This window comes from Ziziphus jujuba, chromosome 1 (assembly GCF_031755915.1).
Source record: "Ziziphus jujuba cultivar Dongzao chromosome 1, ASM3175591v1".
Lineage (NCBI taxonomy): Eukaryota > Viridiplantae > Streptophyta > Magnoliopsida > Rosales > Rhamnaceae > Ziziphus > Ziziphus jujuba.
In genome coordinates, this window is record NC_083379.1 from 45122724 (window position 1) to 45146646 (window position 23923).

Sequence of the window (23923 nt, forward strand, 5' to 3'; positions counted from 1 at the left end):
TGGGCCCTAACTATATCAATCCAATCTCTATATCCATCAACCCAAGATCCCACGTCAATCACTCAATCTGTTGAACCATCAATGTTTGTTTTTTATTAACTTTTTTTTTTTGGGGGCAAATTTTTGCTCTTATGGGTACCTAGAAAAAATGGTGTAAAGAATACTTTTCAACCCAAGCAGAAAACTCATATGAATAGTCAACCACAAGCATTAACTAGCATTTGCATCCCATACATACATATATATATATATATATATATATATATATATGCAGCCTGTTAAAATCATTAAAACTGAAAGTCACGCCATGCCCCATCTGCTTCCTATATTCGTTTCCTAATTAAAACCATCATTATCCTTGAATATATATTAAAATTGCATATATCAAATTATAGAATTTCAAAAGTACTCTTTAATAGTCAGAATTGACTCTGATACAAGTCCCATAACCAACCAAATTGTTCAATTAACCAAAAAGGGTTTATTTTTAACTGATCATGTAGGAAAAAGAAATGAATACGGTTTTTAAATTAGCATAGAAAACAACATTCTAAGATCATAAACAAGAAAACAGAAAAAAAAAAAGAAAAAAAAAAGAAAAAGAAAAAAGAAGAGACAGAGAGAGAGAGGAATTTTTTAATGAAACAATGTGGGATTGAAACGGCATGGCGCTAGTCTTGTCAACAAGGAAGTGGCATTGACTAATTTTTTGTGGGTCAATATATTAGACAGAACCCAACAACTTTTTTTTTTTGTCCGCTCAACAGAACCCAACAACTTCATTCCCAAGCTACAAACCAAGTGCATAGATTATATACGTGGTAGTAGTAGGACCAAATCTACTCCTTGTCCAGCTGCTTTGATAACGATATTTCATGCGTTTAATTTCACAAACCCAACTCAAATCCAGCTGTTATCTTGGGCGGTCCCTAATTATTAATTTTCATATCAAATCTCTACGCAAAAAAGATAAATCTTTCAATTACCTAATTAGTGGTACCATTTTCTCTTTCTCTTATTCCTAGTTGGTATAAATTACCTAAACTTAGAAGTTACTTTCTCCACTTCATCAAATCCAGCTTTGTTTACTCTCTTTGCAAAATCTTTCATCACAAGTTGGCATATTTGGCTTAGGAGGAATCGGATATTAATAATTGCTTGACCTAAATTCCCTGCTCATCTCTCTTTTTATTTTTCTAAATTTGAGGATTTATGTTTAGGTTGATGCAAAGGATGGCGCTCCTACGAAAGTCACTGCAATTGACATATAGAAAGTTAGAAACAAACATTCGAATAATAAATTAAAAATTAAAAAAAAAAAAATGGAAGTCCACGAATTTCGAAAGATGAAGTGGAAAAATATAAAACTGACACCAGCGACCCCACAAACTGCAGGTCAAACCCTTTTCAACGATTACACTAAGGAAATAAAATTCCATGTTCGAATGTGGGTTTTATGTCATATACATTGTTTTATTTCTGACTTGTATAGCTTTTCTGACTTGTGTAGCTTCTCTTATACTTGTACATTGACATGGTTGTTTGCTTTTATTTTCTCTCCCTGGCAAACTTCATCTTTCATAATTAGATTTTGGAGTTGACCACCAACCTTTTCAAAAATTTCCCTATTAACCTAATTACATTTTTTTTCTTAAGTTGGTATGACATTGTTATCGGATTCAATTGTAATCATGTTTCTGCCACTGGATTTTAGGCTTTTGACTAATTGATACTAATCAAAGCCTTGCCCTTTGAAGGACACAGGGAGAAATCAGATAAGGAAATAAATGGCGCAACTCGAGGAATTTTTGAGTGGTTGAAATGGCAAACTTGTTAATTAAAAAGAAAAAAAAAAAAAAGATAAATGAGACACCTAATTAAGTTAGGTTTCTGCTTAGTTCTTAAATTGCTATAAAACTACTATGGATAGCAATGCCTCTCTGCTCTGGCTAAAGTCCAAGCATACAGTTTAGGCAACGACTACCATTAATAAATATATAGACCTTCCTAAATGCTGCAGCATATCCCTTTCCCCAACCGAACGATTATAGCACACAACATAAGGAAAATTGTAAAATATGCAATTTATCCAAATTTTGCAAATGTTATACTGCTTTAATTAGTTATTAGGATACAATAAATGAGTTTTTGTTTTTCCTTTTGAAAACTGAGAAATGATGAAACATTATTGTGGCATCAGCTTTTTGTTCCCTTAAATTCCTCCGAATGATAAGGCTAACTCCATGCCTCTTTCCTGTGACATGCATTATTTTGTCCCAACCAACCCAGCCTTACAGTTACACCTTTAAAAAGTAAAACCTAAAAGTTTTACTTTTGTTTTTCGTTTTAATATAACACAGGCATAAAAGAAAAGAAAAAAAACAGCTTCTTTTTTGTTAGCTAAAAAAGAAGAAAAAAAAGAAGTTAGAAAAGAGAACCAAATTGCAAAAAGGTAAAAAACATTCCTTGGCAGCTAAGGAACATCTATTGCGCTAACAAATTCCAGCAAATTTTGCAAATTACAAGTAAACAAGCCAGTACCACCATAACACCACTGTTTGGTTTTCATATTATGGAAATGAAAAATAAGGAGAAATGACCATCTGGGGGTCTGCCACCTGTTGGACACAGCTGTTTTTTAGTAAGCAACTTTTTCCACCTGGTCACAAAGCTTGATTGACTCGCTTTCGCCATTGTCACGCAACCGTAGATTCTTGTTTCGATTGGATGCATCTTTTTCCTCCTTATAAAGCCTAAGTCATACGCCAATGCCCAGCTGGCAAAATGCCACCCCATGTCTACAATTACCAATTTACCCTCAACACTATCAACAACCATTGTGATTGTTCTGTTTTTCCCTTTTTTGGGAACATAAACAATTGTTAGTTTGACGATACTGAGCCTTGTATTAAGAGGAAAATAAAAAGAAACTTATATTTAAAATGATATCCATAAATTATTCAATTTGGGATTGAATTGTGTAATGCCCTTTGATAATTTACTCTATGATTTAGGTACATGATTGCATTGAAAAAGGGATTCAAGAATTGGAATTAGGTTAAGATTCATTGTCCCCTAAACTTTATGGTCTTTCCCCCTAATATAAGGCTACACAAAGTGTCTACATATTAATTATTCACAAATGTATTCAATCTGTATAAATAAAAGCAGTGAAATCCAAACCGTTGGTTCATGTTACTTTATTGTAATGGAAAGTAACACAAAATTCTCAATTGATGAATGATCTTTTTAACATCTAACTTATTTTGTTAGGACGGTTAAAAAATAAAAACAATCCATTTGGCACTCCATCCATAAATGTTACTTGGGTTTATTCTAATTGCATTTTGTAGGGATATTACTGTCATATTGGAAAAGTTCCACGCAGCAGGCCCGTTAAACTAGAGGCAGCTAATAACGGATTGCTACATGTTTTGTCTTTCTTATTGCAAAAATTAAGGACTCTCTGGCCCTAATTTGCCCTGAAAGGTCTTCATCTTTTTACAATTGTCTTCTTTCGATACCCTTTTTACCCCTTTTTTTTTTTCAACATTAATTGGACAAAACAAAAAGGAAAAAAAAAAAAGGAAAAAAAAAAGAAACTACTTTCTCTTTTTATTCTTTTCAAAAAAAAAAAAATTACTATTTTAATTAGTACTTTGAATCATTCTAAAATTCTTCGAACCTGAATACTGAAAAAATAACCAAGATTTACTCTAAAAAAGAATTTCTTGCTGTTTACTCATTTGGGTTCAACGAATTTCATGCAAAATAAGTAAGTAAATAATAACCCAAAATTTAAATAAATCAAAATGTGAGATGTAATTTGTTTTTTTGGGGAAAAATTTGGTAGAAAAGCCGGCGCAAAACGGATTTTAGCGGGAGTGAAAGTTATTGATTGGTATAGAGAGAGAGAGTCCAGCGTGGCAATGAGTTTCTCTCTCTAAAACTCTACCTAGTATCAATCTTTATTTCCTCTCAGAGAGACAGAGAGCTTCTTCTTGTAGCTGCCAAATTTACAGATTCTCGAATTCATTGACCATTCGTCTCTCTCTCTTTCTCTCTCGCTGAAACAACGGAGAGAAAGGAATTAATTTCTCTCCAAGTATCTGTTTGTCTCCCCAGAACTCCTCCGTTTCTTCTGCTTCTTCTTCAAACTACTCTGTTTTTCCGCTCATTTTTTTTCCCCCTCTTCCGTGCCTCTCTTTCCACAATCTTTTTGTTTTCCCTCTTTAAAAATCTACTTCCCATTTTTTCCATTTTCGTTACGTCAAGTTTCTGAATTTCTTTTTTTTTTTCTTTTTTTCCTTTTTTTTTTCACTCTTTCTCTCTAAAACTGCTCCACCACTTTCACTTCGTTTTGCTATTTTTTTTTTTTTCGTTCTGTTTTATTTCAGAGCAGTATTTTCTTTCCTTCTGGGTTTTCTCGAATGCTGATTCTTGGCGTGACCTGATCTCGAAATTTTCAATCTTGCATTCAATCATTCTTTGCCTTATCGTTGCAAGTTCAACAAACCCATTTCAACGATCTTCTTCTTTACTCTATAAAAAACCCCATCTTTTTCACTTTTCTCTACCATCCCCCCTTAAATTCTTCTGTACAGTCTCAGAGATCCAAAATGTTTGACACGTTATTGAAGCCTAAGTTCTACAACAAATGGTTAGGCAAAAACCCATATTTAAAAAACCCATATTTAGCTTTTATATTTATTCTTTCAGAATTTGATTCTCTGGTTTCTTTTTTTAGCTTTTGGTTTCTGACATTGGAACTTTCTTTTGGTGTTTTAGCAAACAATGTATTAAGACCACGAAAACTCGACTGGATGCGATAAAGAAGAAGAGGAATGCAGTTCAGAAATATTTGAGAAGTGACATTGCAGATCTTCTTAGGAGTGGCCTTGATATCAATGCGTATGGAAGGGTAATAATTTGCTTCATATTCCATAAAGACTTGGCCTCTTTCATGCCCTGTTCTATGATTTGTGCCTTTCCTATTGTCTTCTTTACATCTTTGTTGGCCTTAGTGATTTGTTCTTTTTTGTTTTGTTTTTGTTCTTTGCAGCTTTTTTTATTTTTTATTTATTTTTTTTATTTTTTTAGTGTCAATATTAATTATTTTATTTATTTATTTATTTATTTTTCAATTTATTTATGACGCCGTTTCATTATTTACTTAAAATATGATCACCGCTCTTCCTATGCGAAGCATTGATTGACATCATGAATGGAGGTATATCAACCGGCTTATATTCATATGTGGGACCCCCACATGTCCATTGCTATCATAAACTTTCACATCTTGATCAATGCATGAGTCAATCCCTTGCTTTCATGATAATCGTGCATGTGTGTTATATCCATATCTGGTGAATGTGATCGGATCATGACTTGCACTCGCTATACCTTTTTTTTTTTTTTTCTTATTTTTTAGCATTTTCTTTTTTTCAACTGAAAACAACCGGAAACTTCCTGACCGGAATGTTTTGTTTGGTGTGATGTTATTAGTAATATATGCAATGCTGAATGTTTCTGTATTGGATTTTCGGGAGATTGGAAAATTCATTTTTTTAAGCAAAGAAAATTTCATGATTTGGATGTTTATATGTATGCTTATGGATGTCACTTACCCATAACGCCAACTTGACCCTTCATAACATAATTGGTGATGCAGGCTGAGGGGCTTCTGGTTGAGCAAATTAGGTCCTCCTGTTACGAATTAATCGAGAATTTTTGTGGGATTATCTCAAATAATCTCTCTCTTATGCTAAAGCAGAAGTAAATGCTCCTTCCTACTTTATCTCTTTCTCAGAAGAACAGTACAAAGATGTTTGAATGTTTCTTTGATCTTAAAAACATTTTTTCACTTTTAAAAGTTTTTTATTTTGATTTTGATTCTCATCTCTTTTCAGGGAATGCCCTGAAGAATGTAGAGAAGCTGTTCCATCTTTGATGTATGCTGCCGCAAGGTTTGCTGATTTGCCAGAACTTCGAGACCTCAGAAATTTATTTACTGAGAAATATGGAAATTCCCTCGAATGTTATATAAATAAAGAGGTAGCTAATTCATATCCCACATTAGAAATTCAAAGATCTTATTTTAAGAAGGAAAAAAAAAAAAGAAAAAAAAGAACCAATTGTGCGTCTGTTTCAGTATTTAACCATTTAAAACGTTGTGCTTATAGTTCGTGGAGATGTTAAGGCCAAAACATCCTTCCAAGGAAATGAAGCTTCAGTTGATGCAAGACATAGCAAAAGAATCATCAATTGAATGGGAATCTAAGGCTTTGGAACAGAAACTTTTTACGCCATCTCCCATGCAAGTAAGGCTTTAATTTAAAACAGGAAACTCAATAGCAAATTGCTTTTTTTTTTTTTTTTTTTTTTTTTTAAGGCTTCTTATCAACTAATGTTTCTCTTTATTTACAGGAGCAGCCTAAGTATGGGTCAATGAAAGAAACTGATAATGATCTTGAAAAGGCATACAATAGCAATGAAGATGCTCTTTCGAGAGGAAAAACTAAAGATGATTATAATGCATCCAAAGGAAGTGAAAATGTTGATAGCTACAAGCTGCAGAGCAGTAGTAGTGAAGATGAAACTACTACAGATATTTCCCTTGACGCCCCACAGAAATCTTCAAGTTCCATAGGGAGTGTTTCCGAGGATGAAGTAGACAGTAAGAAGCCCTTCTATCTCAGATTTATTCCTCCACCTTACCTCAAACCAAAAACTGAGAGAAAGGACAAGAGTTTAGACCATGATTTAGCGGTGGAGGATAAGCCAAAGCCAAGATCAGTTAGGAGGAGAAACTTGAAACCGCCATCGGGTCGTGAGGTTGTCGGAAGTAATGAGATGGAAACTGATGGGGTTGTGAAGACAAATTCGAGTGGAAAACCAAGGAGGGGCTTGAGCAGCATAGAGGCCAACGACAGTGATGATGAAAATAGGGTTTTGGATGGGCTTTTGATGCATTACAGTAAGAAACGGTCACCTTATGAATCCGGGAAGCCCAAGTCCAATCCAAAATCCTGTATGGAGCAAAATGATGATGAACATGTGAAGTTGGGTATTCCTCCAGCCAGAGCATCTTCTATGCCACCAGAGACAACTTCTGCATCTGAGGCAAAACGTGGACATGTCCGAGCAACTTCTCTCCAGCCGGAAATGCTGAGCACCGCCGGTCATGTTCATCCTAAGCTACCTGAATATGAGGATTTGGCAGCTCGAATTGCTGCTCTTAGAGGAGCATAGTAGGGAAAAAAAGAAAAAAGAAAAAAAAAAAAAGGAAATCATAAGCATTAGGAAAAAAAGATTTATCTTAGGAAAATTCTTTAATTAACATCATGTCCATAAATATAGGTTAGTTATTACATTATTTGGTAGCACCTCGTTTCCAAATTTGTATACTGAAAAATCATTCATTATATTTTAAGTTTCTACAACATGAGATTCATTTCTTAAACCCTTCATTTATTTTATGAGTCTTGTCGTTTTGTTTTGCTTAAACGCTGTCGTTTTATTGATTTCTTTAGATAGTTTTGTTAGCTGTTGCCAGAATCAGTTGCTTGATACGCAGCGTTTTTGGTTCCCTAAGGAGCCCTTTATAAAAGAGACCGTCTTGTTCACGTTCAGGGAATGAGGAGTGTAGTTTTTTTGTGATACATGAGTATTTTGTCTGATCTTGAGCTTTTTCCTTACGGCAGAATTTAGTGAAATCTTCTTCTTTCTGTAGGCTGTATATTAACTTGACGTCAGGTTTGTTCAAAGCCAAGGTTTGTGGTCAAGTACATTCACTCGCTTTACACAAATTCCACGATTTCATATTAAGGTTTGAAATTGGCAACAAAATGAAATTCCACTGGCTAGAATCCAAACCTAAAAGACAAAGAAGTTACTCGGGTCTTCTGCTTTGTGAAGTCATACTAGTTTGGTCACAACTGTAATGTTTAAATATTTAAAAGAATGACTAGAAATGTCATATTTAAAAACTTAAAGATTGACTATTGTCAACACAGGTTTTCTAGAGTTTTGAATCTTCTAAAATGAAATGGCAATTGAAAGGGTCAAATAATAACGGAGGGAAGAAACGGATGACTTTGAGCTTGGAAGTCTCCAAAATAGTATAAGAAAACAAAGAAATAATAATAAACAATGACTTTTACCCATTCCATCTACTCAGTCGAGTGGATCTAATTCGTTCTTATCTATGGAACTCCCAATAGGCCAATGATACACTGATCAGTAGTAATTGGACTGATGATTCCTACCGACCAAAAAAGAAAAAGAAAGTGAGATGTAAATTATTTTTTTTATTTTTGTTTCCTCCTAGTTTGGTAGAAAAGCAGGCACAAAATGGATCTAAGCGGGAGGGTGACTATTTTTGAGAGACAGAGAGTCCAGCGTGGCATATATTTTCTTTCGCTAATAACTCTGCCTGGGGTCGATCTTTCTTTCCCCTCTGTGAGAGACGAAAGGCAGAGCTTCTACTAGCTGCCAATTCACAGTGTCGAATTCATTGACCATTCTTCACTCCCACTAAATCAACGGCGAGAAAGGAATTGATTTTTTTTTAAGTACTTGTCTGTCTCCCTGGAACTCCTTCATTTCTCCTCCAAAACTAAAACCAATTTAGAGACTCTGTTTTTCTGGTTGTTTTGCTGAACAATCATCTCTCTTCCTCTCTGCCTCTCTTTTTACGTTCTTTTTGTTTTACCTCTCTAAATCTACTCCCTTTTTTTTTTTTTTTTTTTTTTTGCCATTTTCATTAGACCAAGTTTCTGAATTTTCTTTTCCTCTCCATCTCTTAAACTGCTCCACTTTCACTCCTTTTCTAGTTTTATCTTCTGCTTATTTCTTTTCTGAAGCAGAACAGCGTTTTTCTTTTCATCTGGGTTCCTCAATTCCTGGTTCTTGGCTTGACCTTATTGTTGCAGTTTAAAAAAACCCATTTAAACAATCTTCTCTTACTCTATGAAAAAATCCAGCTTTTCACATTCTTTGCTATTCCTGGTAAATCTTCGGAGGTCTCGGAGATCAAAGATGATTGACGGGTTTTTTAAGCCTAAATTCTACGTCAAATGGTTCAGCACAAACAAACCCCAAATTCAATTTTTATATTTAGTTTCAGATTTTGGTTGTCAGTATTCCTTTTATACAATTTTTTGTTTTTTTTTTTTTTGTTTTTAATTTTTGGACTTTTTGGTTTAGCAAACAACATATTGAGACAACGAAAATGAGACTGGATGCGATAAAGACGAAGAGGAATGCAGTTGAGAAACATTTGAGAAGTGATATTGCACATCTTCTTGGGAATGGCTTTATTATCATTGCGTATGGAAGGGTAATAATTTTCTTCATATATTGCATAAATTTCTTGGTCTCGTTCTTCATCACATGCATGATGATCATGACCATGCATGCATTAAGATGTGAAGTAACCAGAGATGTAAGTTCACTCTGGCCTTCTCTTTTTTTTTTTTTTTTTTTTTTTTTTTTTTTTTTTTAAAACACATTTTGGGTGTATGTATGCATGATTTTCTTAGTAATATATGCAAAAGCTGTATGTTTCTGTGTTGGGTTTTAGGGAAGATTGAAAATAAGTAATTTTTAAAGCAAAGAAAAATGCACGATTTGAACGTCCGTAACTCTTTGTAATTGGTGACGCAGGCCGAGGGACTTCTGGTTGAGCAACATAGGTCCTCCTGTTACGAATTAATTGAGAATTTTTGTGAAACTATCTCAAATAATCTCAAGTCCATGCTAAAGCAGAGGTATGCCGAACTCTCTCTAACAACTACCATTTGTAGCTGTTAAAAGGCTTATTTGACCATCCTTAATTTAGCTGTTATAACAACTACCGAACTCTCTCTAATAAGTCGTTCATTTAGCTGTTGAGAATCTATATGTGAATTTACATGCAATGGTGTAACAAATATAACATTACAACAAACTATACAAAAGATACAAACAGAGGCTATAAGAATAATAATAACCCTATTGATCGAAATAGAACCTTAAAAACGTGATTTCCAATTGTGTATTAAAAGCTTTTTCTTGATTCTTATCTTTTCAGGGAATGCCCAAAAGAATGCAGGGAAGCTGTGCCATCTTTGATATATGCTGCAGCATGATTTGTTGATCTGCCTGAACTACGAAACCTCAGAAATTTATTTGCTGAGAAATATGGAAATTCCCTCGATCGTTGGACAAATGAAGAGGTACAATTTCTATTTCACTTCAGAAATTCAAATATTTAGTTTAAAAAGAAGAAGGACAATACCAATTGTAGATCTTTTATTAGTATTTGACCATTTAATATCTTATGTTTTAGTTTATGGAGATGTTGAGGCCAAAACAGACTACCAACGAGATGGTGCTTCAGTTAATGCAGGAAATAGCAAAAGAATTCTCAATTGAATGCTGTATAACAGACACTGATAATGATCTTAAAATAACATACGAAAGCAAGAAAGATGCTTTTTCAATAAGAAAAACTCAAGATGATCATGGGAACAAAAATAGCAACACAAAGGAGGAGGATTATAATGAATCAGAAGGAAGTGAAAGTGACATTACATCTTATGGAAGCAAGGATGTTCCTTTTGATATCTACAAGCAGCAGAGCAGTAGTAGTGAAGATGAAACAACCATAGACCTTTACCGAGATGCTCCGAATAGATCTTTGAGTTTGATGGGAAGTGCTTCCGAGGATGAAGAGGATACAATGAGGCCCTTCTATCACAGATCTATACCTTTCCCTTACCTCAAACCAAGAACTGAAACAACGGACAACATTTTAGAGGAACCAAGTCCAACAAAACAGAGTGGTACTGAAGTTGAGAAGGAAACAACTGACCAAAATTATGATTTAGTGGTATATAATAAGCCAAATCCTAGATCGTTTAGGAGGAGAAACTTGAAACGGACACCGCGTGGTGACATTGTCGAGAGGCATGGGACTGAGACTGAGATTGATGGTGTTGCAAAAACAACTACAACAACAAGGCAGAGAAGCAGAACGGCTGAATTAGCCATTGATCCTCTTCCTCCAGCTAGAGCATCATCCATGCCAATAGAGCCAACGGCTCCATATGAAGCAAAACATGATGGGTATGCCCGAGCGATTTCTCTTCAGCCGGTAATGCTGAGAATGGCCAGTCATGTTCATCCTAAGCTACCGGAATATGATGATCTGGTAGCTCGAATTGCTTCTCTCAGAGGAACATAGAAGCATTAAAAAAGTTAAGCATTGAGGGAAAAAAACATTCTCTTAGGAACTCTAATTACATGTCAAAAATAGGTTGAGTTATTGTTTGGCAGCACTGCGGTTCCAAATTTGAAAGCCCTTTTTTTTTTTTTAAAGAAAAAAATTTGTAACCTGAAAACTATTATATTGCCAGACAATCAAAATTTTGATAATAAATTATATGATAATTTTTTAATAGTAATTTAATTGATACTTTTATATATTTATGGAAAATAATCAATTAAAAAATATCAAATTATAAATATGATTGTATGGCAGTTTTTTAATAATATTTTAATTAATATATATATTTTTAATATTCATAGAGAGTAAAACAATTAAAAAATATTAAATTATAAATATCAAAATTTTATGTTGTCTGGTTTGTATGTAAAAGTTTATTTAACATTATATGTATGAATGAACTTGGAGTCTAGTTCTTCATGTTTAATCCATTAATCGTTATGTCTCTTATCACTTTGAGATTCATTGATATCGATGTCACGGTCTGGATCTTCATGCAAAATCAAGTGCACTTTTTTTTTCCTTGGTAAATAAAGGCACACAATATCACTAATAAATTTATATGGTTTTGGAACGTTATGGGAAAAAAATTTTAAATCACTAATTTTAATTTCTCCTATTATTCAAAAAAAAAAAAAAAAAAAATTTCTGCCACTTATCATGATATCATATGGCACTAATTAATCCTTCGAAAAGATAAAACTTGGGGGCAAAAGGGGTAATTACAGCAAATATCGTATAAAAGCTTTCCAACCTCCTCCTCAGCAGGAACAGCAATAACGCAGCGTTTTGTCGTAGAGAATTCAAATCGGCGAAAGCACGGTGGAAAATTGAAGTGTAAGATTTTGGGTTTTGTGTGTTTGTCAATGGAAGAAAGAGTTGAATATTCAGAGTCGTCGTCGTCGTCGTCGGAGTCGTCGGACCACGTGATGAGCGAGGTACACTTGGGTTGTCCACCTGGTCTTTCTGGGTCCCACATTTCATACTTCACTTTCTCCATTCCCTCTGGTACTCCCTTTGAATTCAATCTTATTTATTACTGTTTTTTGCAACCCTTTCATGTTCTCTGCCTCTGTCCCTTTCTCTGTGCCATCAAAATTCACTTCCAAAATTAACCTTTTTTTTTTTTTTTTTCTTTTTATCTTTTAATAATTATTTCTTAAATACTTGTTCAATTAATTAGAAACTGAACCAAGAAGAAGCAATGAAACTTCTGAAATGGAAGCAGCTTCGGTGATGAAGCTGGATGAGGATGGTGATCTTGTTCTTCCTAGACGCAACAGTGAGTTCCCATCTCATCTACTTCCACCAAGTTTCTTATCATATAGCTGTTGCTTATATTTATCAATTTTATTATGTATATATAGCTACGCGTTTTGCTGGCTTATCTACACAGAGTTATAGAGTGAGAATCCAGCATAACATCACATCGTCTATTCCGAGTGTTGGTTTGCAGGTAAATAAAGTTTTGGTTTCTTCCCCTTTTTTGTGTTTTACTGTTCTATTTTCACATTTCTCCCTTTCCTTCCTTCCTTCCTTACAGGTGTGGAGAGCGGAACTAGCATTATCTGATTTTGTGTTGCATAAGATGTTTACATCATCTGAATTTGATGGAATCATTTCATTAGAACTTGGTGCTGGCACAGGTATGGTGGCCATTATTACTTGTTTTGATATTATGTCATTATATGTATGTTGCAAAAACCTTATGAACAAGATTGACATTTGCTCAAATGACTTAAACCATTTCAAGTAGGCAAACCATTTTGAATAATTAGGTTAGCTTATTTGTTGATATCTAGCCTTTACATTGCCACTGACCATTGAATTAATCAAATTGTATGTTTTAAATTATATTAGCTCTGAATGAAATTATTGATGACCAGAAACAAAGTGATTCCATTGCACTATGTTAACCAGGGTTGGTGGGTATATTACTTTCACGCATTGCTAAAACAGTGTTTTTAACAGGTATTACCTTCTCACTTCTTATTAACGTTCTTTAATCAGTACAATTAACTTTTGTATTTTTAACTTCTTAGTATTTTTATATTTTATCTTGGCTGTGAGCTCTCTCGCCTATTAACTAACTAATTCAAGAATTTACAAGATTTGAACTAGTTGTAGTGATAAGTGATGTAAAAAGTAGTGAAGCCCAGATAATTAGGATATAATTTGTTATCCTCTTCTTATTAATTAAGTAATTTATTTATTTTTGGTGCTTATTATATAATTACACCAAAAATTTCCTAGAAGAGTTTGTACAATCGTAGAACTGAGAAGACAATATAGATTATTAGGTTCTGAATTTGTGGCTTTTTATAATTGAGACCATAAATAATATTTTATGTTGGAAGTTCTTTGCTTCATCTTTGTCTCTGACTTTACCTAATTTAGGTTTTTTATTACGCAATGCAACCTTCTGCATTGTTGACAGACCATGGTAATGAGATCCTGGAAAACTGTGCCAAGAATATTAAGCTTAATTCTGAACTATTCAATCCTCAAGCTGCCATTCATGTACGTGAACTTAATTGGATGCATTCCTGGCCTCCTGAAATAAGTCTTGAAGAATCCCCCCAGTGTAATAGGTGACATTCAGACTCAGTGAATAGTATGTACCAAGTAGGAGTTATATTTTTTGTATGATTTCTTATAATTAGAATGAAACCTTTTTCTAATAATGTCTTTTATTATGCTAATATATCCCTGTTATTTTGGAACTATGGAAAATGTTGTTCTAATGCAGCTTATACATCATAATATTTAGGAAACACAATTTGATACATGTAATGGTGTCGCATAGGTATCTCTGGACATCCTCAGATGTTGAAGAAGCCCAAAAAGCTTCTATGCTTGTAGCTGCAGACGTAATTTACAGCGATGAACTCACAGATGCATTTTTCAGTATTTTAGAGAGACTAATGTGCACATGTCCAGAAAAGGTACAAATGACACGTTAAAATGGAAAGCGATGGGAATGGCAAGTATTTTATGTCTTGAAAGCATTTTGAGATTTTGTGTTTTACTGGCTAGAAACTCAGAAATGTTAAGACTGATCAATCATAAAATTGGTGTTTCTAAAAGAGATTGATCAAGGATGTATCACAACTGAAATACACCTTCTCATGTTGTTGCTGACAGCCTCTAGTCCATTTATAAAGAACCATTTTAATGGCAATCACTTTGTTTCTTAGGTTTTATACCTGGCACTGGAAAAGCGGTACAACTTCAGCCTTGATGATCTTGACGTTGTCGCAAATGGTTACTCACATTTCAAAAGTTATCTGCAGGTTGAAGGAGGTAAGCATATACATCACCTGTTGCATCCATTGGCTTTCATTTTACATTTTATTATTTACCCTTTGGCTTTAATTCGACTTTGGATAGATGGTGTTGCACAGCGTGAAGATCTGGAGTTTCGTTCAACGGCAAGGTTTGTGGGCAAGTGCATTGACATTACGCAAATTCCACAATACATTAAAGAATATGACAGAGGAACTGATGTAGAGATTTGGCAGATAAAGTGCCAGAAAAGAAATTTCTAATTTGTAATCCTATTGTGCAACGAAGCTGTGAAGTTATTTAGATGTTCAGCTTTTATAAAGTTTATGATTTTGCCCACAAATATAGCTTTTTCAAATAGTAGACTGATTGTGGGTGGGTAAGTTTGGTTTTCACAAAGGCAACCCTCTGTCATCAAAACTTATTATTGGCATCACAACCTTTGCATTTTTTATTTTCTGAATCAAATCTCAATTTTTTTCGATAAAATGAATCAAATCTCAATTGAAAATATCAAACAATAGTATATGATATTTATGTTCAAAATTGTTGGTAGCAAATGCAAGTTCTAAATATCGGTATTAGGAAACCGTTGCTCTTACTGGGTCAATGCATTTGCTTTGCTGTTCAATTAACGGCATAACTTTTACAATTTCTGAACTATCTTTTTCAGATTCTAATAACATTGAACTAACAGGTAAAAACAAAAAAAAAACAAAAAAGAGACCAATTTAAAATATATTTTAATACTTAAATTGCATTTCTACTTGGTTTTGGTCTCTTGAAATTGTGGAAATTTTGAGTTTTGACAATGGTAGCTATACTAGTGAAATGTTTTTTTGGATCAAACTTTATTCACTCAGCTGCCAACTATTTTAGTTATTTTCATGTTAAGTATATATTTCCTTTCCTTGAAAAAAATAAAATAAAATAGAGCCTCGTTCTTTATTATAACTTTAATTTAAATGAAAATATAAACATCATTAATCAATGAGGGAAATAGATAAAACATCTTGGAGAAGATTTTGGAACTAAGATTTTGGAACTAATTAATCAGTTAGTAGACAAAATGTGATGTTTAAGCTTGTCGACCACCATATAATTAATTTGAAAGGGAGAAAGCATTGTAATATAATTATAATTTATAATAACATATTGTAGCAGATTTAAATATCGCTCCTCGATTTCAACTACAACTCAAATAAATTAATTGCCGTATAGCAAGTATTTTCATCTTGCAGCAGCTGTTGTGACTCCCTGATTCTAGCTTAGAAAGAAATTTTTTTTTTTTTGTTTTGTTTTTTAGCTTTTTGCCTTTTTTTTTTTTTTTTTTTTAGGGTACAATGTATTAGGCCAAATTATCATTTCTACAATTGTCAAGGACAAAAGAAGGCAATTAAAAAAAAAAAAAATCCTAAAATTTGCATATGACATAGTACATATGACATGGTACATATGTTCCATGAGAGTCCACCGTATGTAAAATCTATTTGTAAGATTACTAATGGGCATGAACATACATCATTAAATTATTTCTACATTCTAGCACGACGGGAATATCAGCATTATATATATATATATATATATGCGTTTTCATACACAAGTTATGTATTAATAACAACAAAAAGCATATAAACTGTGTTTCATTTCGTAAGTCAGTTAAAAGTATGACTTATGCTTTAACTTATGCTTCTTAGAAAATACTTATGTTTCTTAATACGATTACGAAAAGAGAAGGTGCATCTATATCAATGTTAGTCATAAATAATAATTATAAAACATAATTTGTCCATAATCAAATTCTTACAATTAAATTAAGTTATGATGACCTCTGCACGAGGATGCATTTGCAGTATCTTCGTTCTCAGTAACCGGGCACACTCGACACAGAGTTCTTCATATTGATCATCATAGTTACACCCCCGCCAATGTTCTCTGTCTCTCCAATAACTTAAATCCATAAGCTCAATAAATATTTTCTCCACTGACACAGCATACTCGAGTAAATGCAACAAAAACTCAACTTCAGATTGGCACCCAGCAAAGACACCCCACTTCACCACCTTAAGGCATTGACATGAATGGTTCTGATTCACCTCTACTTCCTTAGGTATATGCATATCCAACCACTGTCAAAAACCACCATATTCAAATAAATATCGTTCATAAAAAATATTCAAATAAATATCACTTACACATTTTCCTATAAATATATATATATATATATATATATCATTATTTAAAAATACATAATTAATACCTTTAAGGCATTGTCTTTAGCAGGATGTGCTAAGACTGCTTGGTCCTGCCATATGAACATAACAAATTCAGTCATAATTTTTCTCATCATATAGTACAATTTAAATTCACCTGAACAAAAAACAAAAATGAGGAATGTTGCAATATATCTTGCTAAAAAGGCTTCAAAGATTTTAAACTTATAAATAAATACTACTTGGTGGTTTAGCAGGCCTGTATTCTGGGATTTTAGATTAAATAAAAAAATAAATAAATATTTGTAGATTGGCAGGGCATTGGTGTGCACCTGGGATGAGAAAGTAATCGAGAAAGGAGCCGCCTTTAGAATATCCAGCAAACAGTGAAATGGTATTATGGAGCAATGACCCAACGTTAATTCCAAATGCTCAAGCTTGCTCAACTTAAGAATTTGAGGTAACTGAGCCGAAATAGCATCCGTGTAGACCTAATTAACCAAATTAAAACAAAAACACACAAACATAAACTTTATAATATTCAAACAGAAAAACAGAGGAAAAAAAAAAAAAAAAAGAGTAAGCTACCTACCTCAATAGCAAGTCTTTTTATTTGATTAAGCACAGTGACAAAAGAGTCAAATTTGAAGCCGTCATCAAAGATGGCAAAACTTATGTGGGAGAGATTTGGGGCAGATATGTTGACGCTTTCGAAATTAACCTCATCGATGAATTTAATTATTATTGTATTAAGATTTTCAGCGGAGGAGATTTGGAGGTGTTGCAGGCGTTCGGAACTTTCTATTTGCAAGTACTTAAGATTGGGAGCAAAAGCAATGCTCAACCTGTCAAGTTTATTAGAAGCTAGAAGAACAAAACGTTCAAGAAAGGGAGAGTTGGAGAACAAACGGTCAATAAAGTTTTCAGTGACACTTATTCCCTCCATAGTCAAATCCCTGAGGGAATGGAAATTATTAGCTACAAACATAGCATCGTAAACCATAACAGAAGGAATATCCAGCACGAGCTTTTGGACATGTTTTTTTGCAGCGAAATCCAACCATGCGTCGATATGATGACAGTCTTTATATGTCAAGTCAGCCATTAATGAAAACTCATACAGAGTAGGTGCCTTATGCAACTTCAATACTCTGTACACCTCAATTATCTTCCTGCTCATCTTCTTATTTATATCACGTATCTTTTTGCTTAAATCACATGGCGCTATATCCGCAACAGACTCTCTTTCCAAAAAAATTGTCAACCTAGGTGTAACCCGAATGGTAGTAATCCAAATCCTACGCCATAGCCGAGAAACCACACTCATCTTTGCTGCTTCTTCTGTCCTCAACATACACATAATTGATACCAGAATTTCAGCCGGTAATTTACTTATTATATCTTCCTTGTCTATCTCCTCCTGCTAAATTTTTTCAGTTAAACTACCATTACAAAGAAGATTTAAAAAAAGAAAAAAAAAAAACACATACTTTGAAAGCAAAAATAAAACAGCCTTCATCCTCTTTTTTGTACAGATTCATCTAAAACATGTTCCTTTTAATTCACGTTTCAATTCAATTTTTTTTTTTTTTCACCCTTATGAACGGTTAAACTGTCATCACAAAGCAATTAAAAAAAAAAAAAACCTAAACTTTCAAAACAAAGCAGCCATCTTTTTCTAGCCTCTTCCAGGAGAAAATTATGAACAAAAAAAAAAAAATAATAATAATAAAAAAAACAACATAACAAGTCAGACCTGGCTGTACGGAGAAAATTCGTCCCTTTAAAGAAAGTTCTTTTTTATAAAAAAAGAAAGAAAAAATTCAAATAAAACATAACACAGATAAAATTTGTCCCTTCAAATAGAAAATTAAACTATGAACATATTTAAAAATATATATATATATATATATATTAAACGGTTGGTTACCTTATTCTGCATCGTCTTCCCTTTCTTCAGCATCAGCCTTTTCAACAATATGTGTTTATTTGGGTGGATCTTCAACGCCATGTACTTACTTGGCTGGAGACAGAAATAGAGAGAAGTTATTTTATACACCTCTCCTTTCTTTTGTTTTTCTTTTTCTTTATTTATTTATTTATTTATTTTTTTGGTTATTACCTCTCCTCTTCTCTTTCCTTTTCGCAACTCTTTTGCGCTTCCGGCTGCACCTTTTTATTTTTTATTTTTTATTTTTTTTGAAAATTACAAATTATTATCCATTACTCGAAGCATGTATAGGTAGGGATGCTTAACTACTCTCCTCCTCTGCTTCTGACAGTTCTGAACAGTAGGATTTGGTCCGATCTAGTTTAGTTGACATAGGTCATACATGTGTTAGATAGACCAGAGATATAGTTGGGAATGACCCTCATGATCGACACATATTCTCCTAATTCAACTAAACCGTATTTTGATGGAATGGGTTAGTTTGAATGGTTAAGTATTTTTATGTGTGTTTTTAAAAATACAGATTCGAATTATATGGGATATGAAGAAGCGGAAATATTTTGGATAGTTTATAATTAAGTAATTTGTTTAAAAAAAAAAAAACCGTATTCTCCTAATTCAACTAAACCTCCACGCTATTTATTTCCCCAAAACAAAAAATAAATAAATAAAAGAAAAAAAAACTTAACCTCCACGCTCAGGTCTGCCCAGTCCGGGCCAAGCCTAACAAATTGAACTCAAATGGGCCTTTATTGGATTTTCTTCGACATTGTTTTTTGGGTTTTTCCCATAAATAACCACCTTACAACTCCATTTTAAAAAAATAGCAAATTTTTTTTTTTTTTAAAAAACTAGCCACCTTGGGACAAAAATACCCTTGATAAAATTGAAAATTACACAAAAGCTTTCCTTTCTTCTACACAGCCGTTCGTTCGTGGGGGTGGAGTTTATACAAAACTGTTCGTGGGGTTTCTCTAAACTCTTTGCATCTCATCGCCTCTCACTTTCATTTTTTTGTATTTTCTCAGATCTCAAACTAAAATCAGGTAAAAATTTTATCTTTTTTCTTATTAGATGAAAGTAAGGAAATATGTATTTTTTTTGTTTTTTCTCTTTCTATTTTTTCTTGTAAGTTTTATTAGTTTAGGGTTTTTTAAGCTTTTTATTTGATATGGGTATGCAAGAAATTGATTTATGAGATGTTCTATGTGATTTTAAAGATACTTTAGGTGGCATATGGTTTGAAAATGGGAGAAATTTTGTGTAAAACTGAAAAATCGCGAAAAACAGTAAAAACGGAGGAAATTTGGCGAAAAAGATGAATTTCCGCCAATTTCCTCCAGTTTGTCAGTTTTCGCAAATTTCCGCCAATTTTCCGCCAATTTTCCGCCAGTTTTCCGCCATTTTTCCGCCAGTTTTCCGTCAGTTTTCCGCCAGTTTTCCGCCAAATTTCCGCCAGTTTTCCGCCAGTAGGAAAAAGCTATATTTGGCCCGAAAAAAAAAACAGAATCAACTTTTTTAATACAGTTAATATGTTTGTTTAATATTATTCAAAATTTTATATATTTATTGATTTAGTTTAACGTTATTCATTTAATTTTGTAGTCAAATGGAAGATGATGACATTGTAATTGCGGTTTTATATAATGGAACATTGGTACAAAATGATAGTGGTGATTGGGAATATCGAAATGGTAAAAATGTAATGGTTTCCGTCGGCAAGAGATGCACAAAATCAGAGTTAGAGGATGAGATTTTCAATTCTATTGAGATAGATCGAAATGAATATTTGCTAAAGCTAAAATGGATATATGGACGATGTGCAGAAAAGTTGGATCCTACAGAAATACGATGTGATAGGGATGTGAAATGCTTTCTTCAAGAAGTGAGGAATGGAGGGATGACAATGATGCGGCCTCCATTGTATGTTGAGGTGATTTCAAAAGTTGAACATGTATGTAGAAATGTTCATCAAACAGCATTTGCTTCGGATAGTGGGAGTAATCTTCATTCTTTTTCTTGTCCTCCAATTGGCGGTCGTCTACCACAAGCTTCCGGTACTGAACCAATTCAGGCTACATCTCAGGAAATTATGGTTTAAGAAACTCAGTTTAGAGATCAATTTGATGTTTGTGGGGGGGCCTGGACATCATTTAACATTCACGAAGGAGTTGATGTTGGAGGTGACTATGCTGAACGGTTTCCTAACGACGAGGAGTATGAGCAGTTGCATCATATTGTTCATGATGAGAATTACAATGCAGCAGGGGATGATGTTGGTCATAATGATGTAGATTTTGATCATGAGTTGCCAGATAATGATAATGATATGCATCCTGAAATGAACAATGAAGGAGTTGATGATGTTAGGGTTCATCGTGCTACAAGTGACCACATATCATCGAGCAACAGAAATGGTTCTATGGCCATATTTTCATCAAAGTTCACTGGCTGTGAGAACATAGTAGTTGGACAATTATTTCGCAACAAACGTGACCTACAGAATATATCCTTTGGCTTTCGGCATTGGAGATGGAGAGAACGAGCAAGCATATACATGGTTTTTCCAAAACCTGAAGGATGCCATCGGAGATTTTCCAGATTTGGTGTTTGTGAGTGATAGACACCCCGCTATTGAAAGGGCATTACGCAAAGTTTTTCCCAATGCATACCATGCGTTGTGCACGTACCATATAAGCAGAAATATTAAAGCAAATGGACATGCGAAAGATGAATCAATAATACAATGTTTCATGCTCGCAGCTAGTGCATATTTGGTTGAAGATTTTGAGTTTTATATGGGGCAAATTGAGGCAAAAAACAGTAGAGCTGCCCAGTACATTCGATCATGTGACCCTACAAGGTGGGCACGTTCTCTTTGTCCATGTAAAAGGTACACTATCATGACCACCAATATTGCAGAAAGCTTGAATGGCATTCTGCTAGATGCTAGAGAGATGCCAATAGTAGCATTAATAGAGCACATACGGGATTTACTGCAAAGGTGGTTTTATGAGCGACGTACTGCAGGTGCAAAATTGACAAAACCTGTGACTGACCATATGGAAGAGCAACTCAAACTACGAAATTTGGAGTCCATCGGACTACGTGTGAAAGCCATTAATATGCATGAATTTCTTGTGGAAGGTGGGAGTTTGAGGGGTACAGTTAATCTCCAATCAAAAACATGCTCATGCAAAGTCTTCGATCTTGATCAATATCCTTGTGATCATTGTATTGCCGCTTGCAGAGACCGAAAAATTGCTCCTTATGGCATGTGTTCTCATTACTACACCGCGGATGCATATCGTGCAGCTTATGCTGAGTCCATTTATCCTTTGTTAGATGAAAAACAGTGGCATGTCCCGGATGACGTGGCAAGTCGCATTGTTCTTCCACCAAGATGGACACGTAGGCGAGCCGGTAGACCAAGGATACAACGCATACCATCCGAAGGTGAAGATGTTATTGGACGTAGATGTAGCCGATGCAGTGGTCTTGGACATTATAGGCAGAGATGTACGAATCCATTGTCTTATGCTTCGAATTAGAAAGTTTTAATTTAGTGTTATGGTTTAATATGTTTTGATAATTATTTCATATCTTTTTTTTTTTTTGAATTTAATCCTAAATGAAAAGATGCTTTCTGGAATTGATTTTCAATCTTTAGTTTACATATCATTTTATGAAATGTCCAAATGATTTTGAAAATAAAAACAAACATATATCAATTTTATTTTTATTTAAAATGGTTATTGATTTTAAATGTCACTACATTTTTTGTTAATTCCATCTTCATCTTATATAATATTTGTCTCCACTCCCAATTTTTTTTACCCTACTATTAACTTATATAATCTATTAGAAATTGATTTTCCAAGTGGAGGAAATTAGTTTCTAATAGGAGTAAAAATTATTCAACGATTTCCGCTTGGAGGAAATGTTTTCCAACAGGAGGAAAACTATTTCCGCTTGGAGGAAAATTTTTCCACCTGGCGGAAATTTATCAAGAGGCTTCAATTTTTCTTCATATGGGATTTCCGATTGGAGGAACGTTTTTCCTCCATTTTTCCTCCAGTAGGAAAATTTTTCGGCCTATAGGAAATATTTCCGACAAGCGGAAAATTTTTTAAAATTTGCAATTGAGCTCTTAAGGCGTTTGTGCATAACAGAATTCTAATAAATAAACATGGCACATTTCCTATAAGGTCAATTACTTATCATTACATCAATACCACATTGTTATCTTTGTTAAATGAACATTATAAGCCACCATTATATTTACAATTAAAAGTCAAATATAATAAATAATATGCATCTATAAACATGAAAAAAGGAAAGAAAAAAGCATCACCACGCAGCTCATATGCTAAGTTCTTTGTTGTAAACCTCATATGCATACTTCTTCCTAAAGAACTCCATGTTATCTTGTGTGAATGTCAATGGTAATCTAGCATGTAAGAATTCGATGGTCTTGAGTGTAAATATGCCACAGTCCTCTAACTCTGATTTTGTGCATCTCTTGCCGACGGAAACCATTACATTTTTACCATTTCGATATTTCCAATCACCACTATCATTTTGTACCAATGTTCCATTGTATAAAACCGCAATTACAATGTCATCATCTTCCATTTGACTACAAAATTAAATGAATAACGTTAAACTAAATCAATAAATATATAAAATTTTGAATAATATTAAACAAACATATTAACTGTATTAAAAAAGTTGATTCTGTTTTTTTTTTCGGGCCAAATATAGCTTTTTCCTACTGGCGGAAAACTGGCGGAAAAGTGGCGGAAAACTGATGGAAAACTGGCGGAAAAATGGCGGAAAACTGGCGGAAAATTGGCGGAAAATTGGCGGAAATTTGCGAAAACTGACAAACTGGAGGAAATTGGCGGAAATTCATCTTTTTCGCCAAATTTCCTCCGTTTTTACTGTTTTTCGTGATTTTTCAGTTTTACACAAAATTTCTCCCATTTTCAAACCATATGCCACCTAAAGTATCTTTAAAATCACATAGAACATCTCATAAATCAATTTCTTGCATACCCATATCAAATAAAAAGCTTAAAAAACCCTAAACTAATAAAACTTACAAGAAAAAATAGAAAGAGAAAAAACAAAAAAATACATATTTCCTTACTTTCATCTAATAAGAAAAAAGATAAAATTTTTACCTGATTTTAGTTTGAGATC

General features: G+C 33.7%; 3 protein-coding genes and 1 non-coding gene across 8 annotated transcripts; 3 read left to right on the top strand and 1 right to left on the bottom strand.

The window, feature by feature from the left end:
* Positions 1-3906: 3906 nt before the first annotated feature.
* On the top strand, positions 3907-7453 carry LOC107404861 (uncharacterized). Its single transcript, XM_016011859.4, has 6 exons — positions 3907-4660; positions 4789-4921; positions 5672-5775; positions 5910-6054; positions 6183-6320; positions 6427-7453. Exons 1-6 carry the CDS (start codon positions 4620-4622, stop codon positions 7249-7251), a joined length of 1386 nt encoding a protein of 461 aa, XP_015867345.2. The 5' UTR covers positions 3907-4619; the 3' UTR covers positions 7252-7453.
* Positions 7454-8292: 839 nt separating this feature from the next.
* LOC107404676 (uncharacterized) lies at positions 8293-11445 on the top strand. The gene is made up of 5 exons (XR_009634637.1): positions 8293-9080; positions 9208-9340; positions 9667-9770; positions 10073-10217; positions 10331-11445. It is a non-coding gene; the product is annotated as an uncharacterized LOC107404676 (transcript).
* Positions 11446-11946: 501 nt separating this feature from the next.
* LOC107404900 (uncharacterized) lies at positions 11947-14956 on the top strand. Of its 2 annotated transcripts, none has more exons than XM_016011903.4 (9): positions 11947-12277; positions 12453-12551; positions 12637-12725; positions 12813-12915; positions 13190-13240; positions 13707-13860; positions 14040-14214; positions 14467-14572; positions 14660-14956. In XM_016011903.4, exons 1-9 carry the CDS (start codon positions 12136-12138, stop codon positions 14815-14817), a joined length of 1077 nt encoding a protein of 358 aa, XP_015867389.3. In that variant the 5' UTR covers positions 11947-12135; the 3' UTR covers positions 14818-14956. The 2 variants fall into 2 exon arrangements, with proteins under 2 accessions (XP_015867389.3, XP_015867394.3); XM_016011908.4 differs by having other exon boundaries at positions 11958-12277; positions 14076-14214.
* Positions 14957-16280: 1324 nt separating this feature from the next.
* Positions 16281-19185, bottom strand: LOC107404686 (F-box/LRR-repeat protein At3g03360). Of its 4 annotated transcripts, none has more exons than XM_048464797.2 (6): positions 18890-19185; positions 18698-18790; positions 17360-18190; positions 17100-17258; positions 16815-16859; positions 16281-16683 (listed from the first exon to the last, which is right to left on the bottom strand). In XM_048464797.2, the coding sequence occupies exons 2-6, from the start codon at positions 18776-18778 to the stop codon at positions 16369-16371; spliced, it is 1431 nt and encodes a 476-aa protein (XP_048320754.2). In that variant the 5' UTR covers positions 18779-18790; positions 18890-19185; the 3' UTR covers positions 16281-16368. The 4 variants fall into 4 exon arrangements, with proteins under 4 accessions (XP_048320754.2, XP_048320759.2, XP_048320749.2 ...); XM_048464802.2 differs by having other exon boundaries at positions 17360-18187; positions 18890-19184; XM_048464792.2 differs by lacking the exon at positions 18890-19185 and having other exon boundaries at positions 18698-18883.
* Between the last annotated feature and the right edge of the window lie 4738 nt (positions 19186-23923).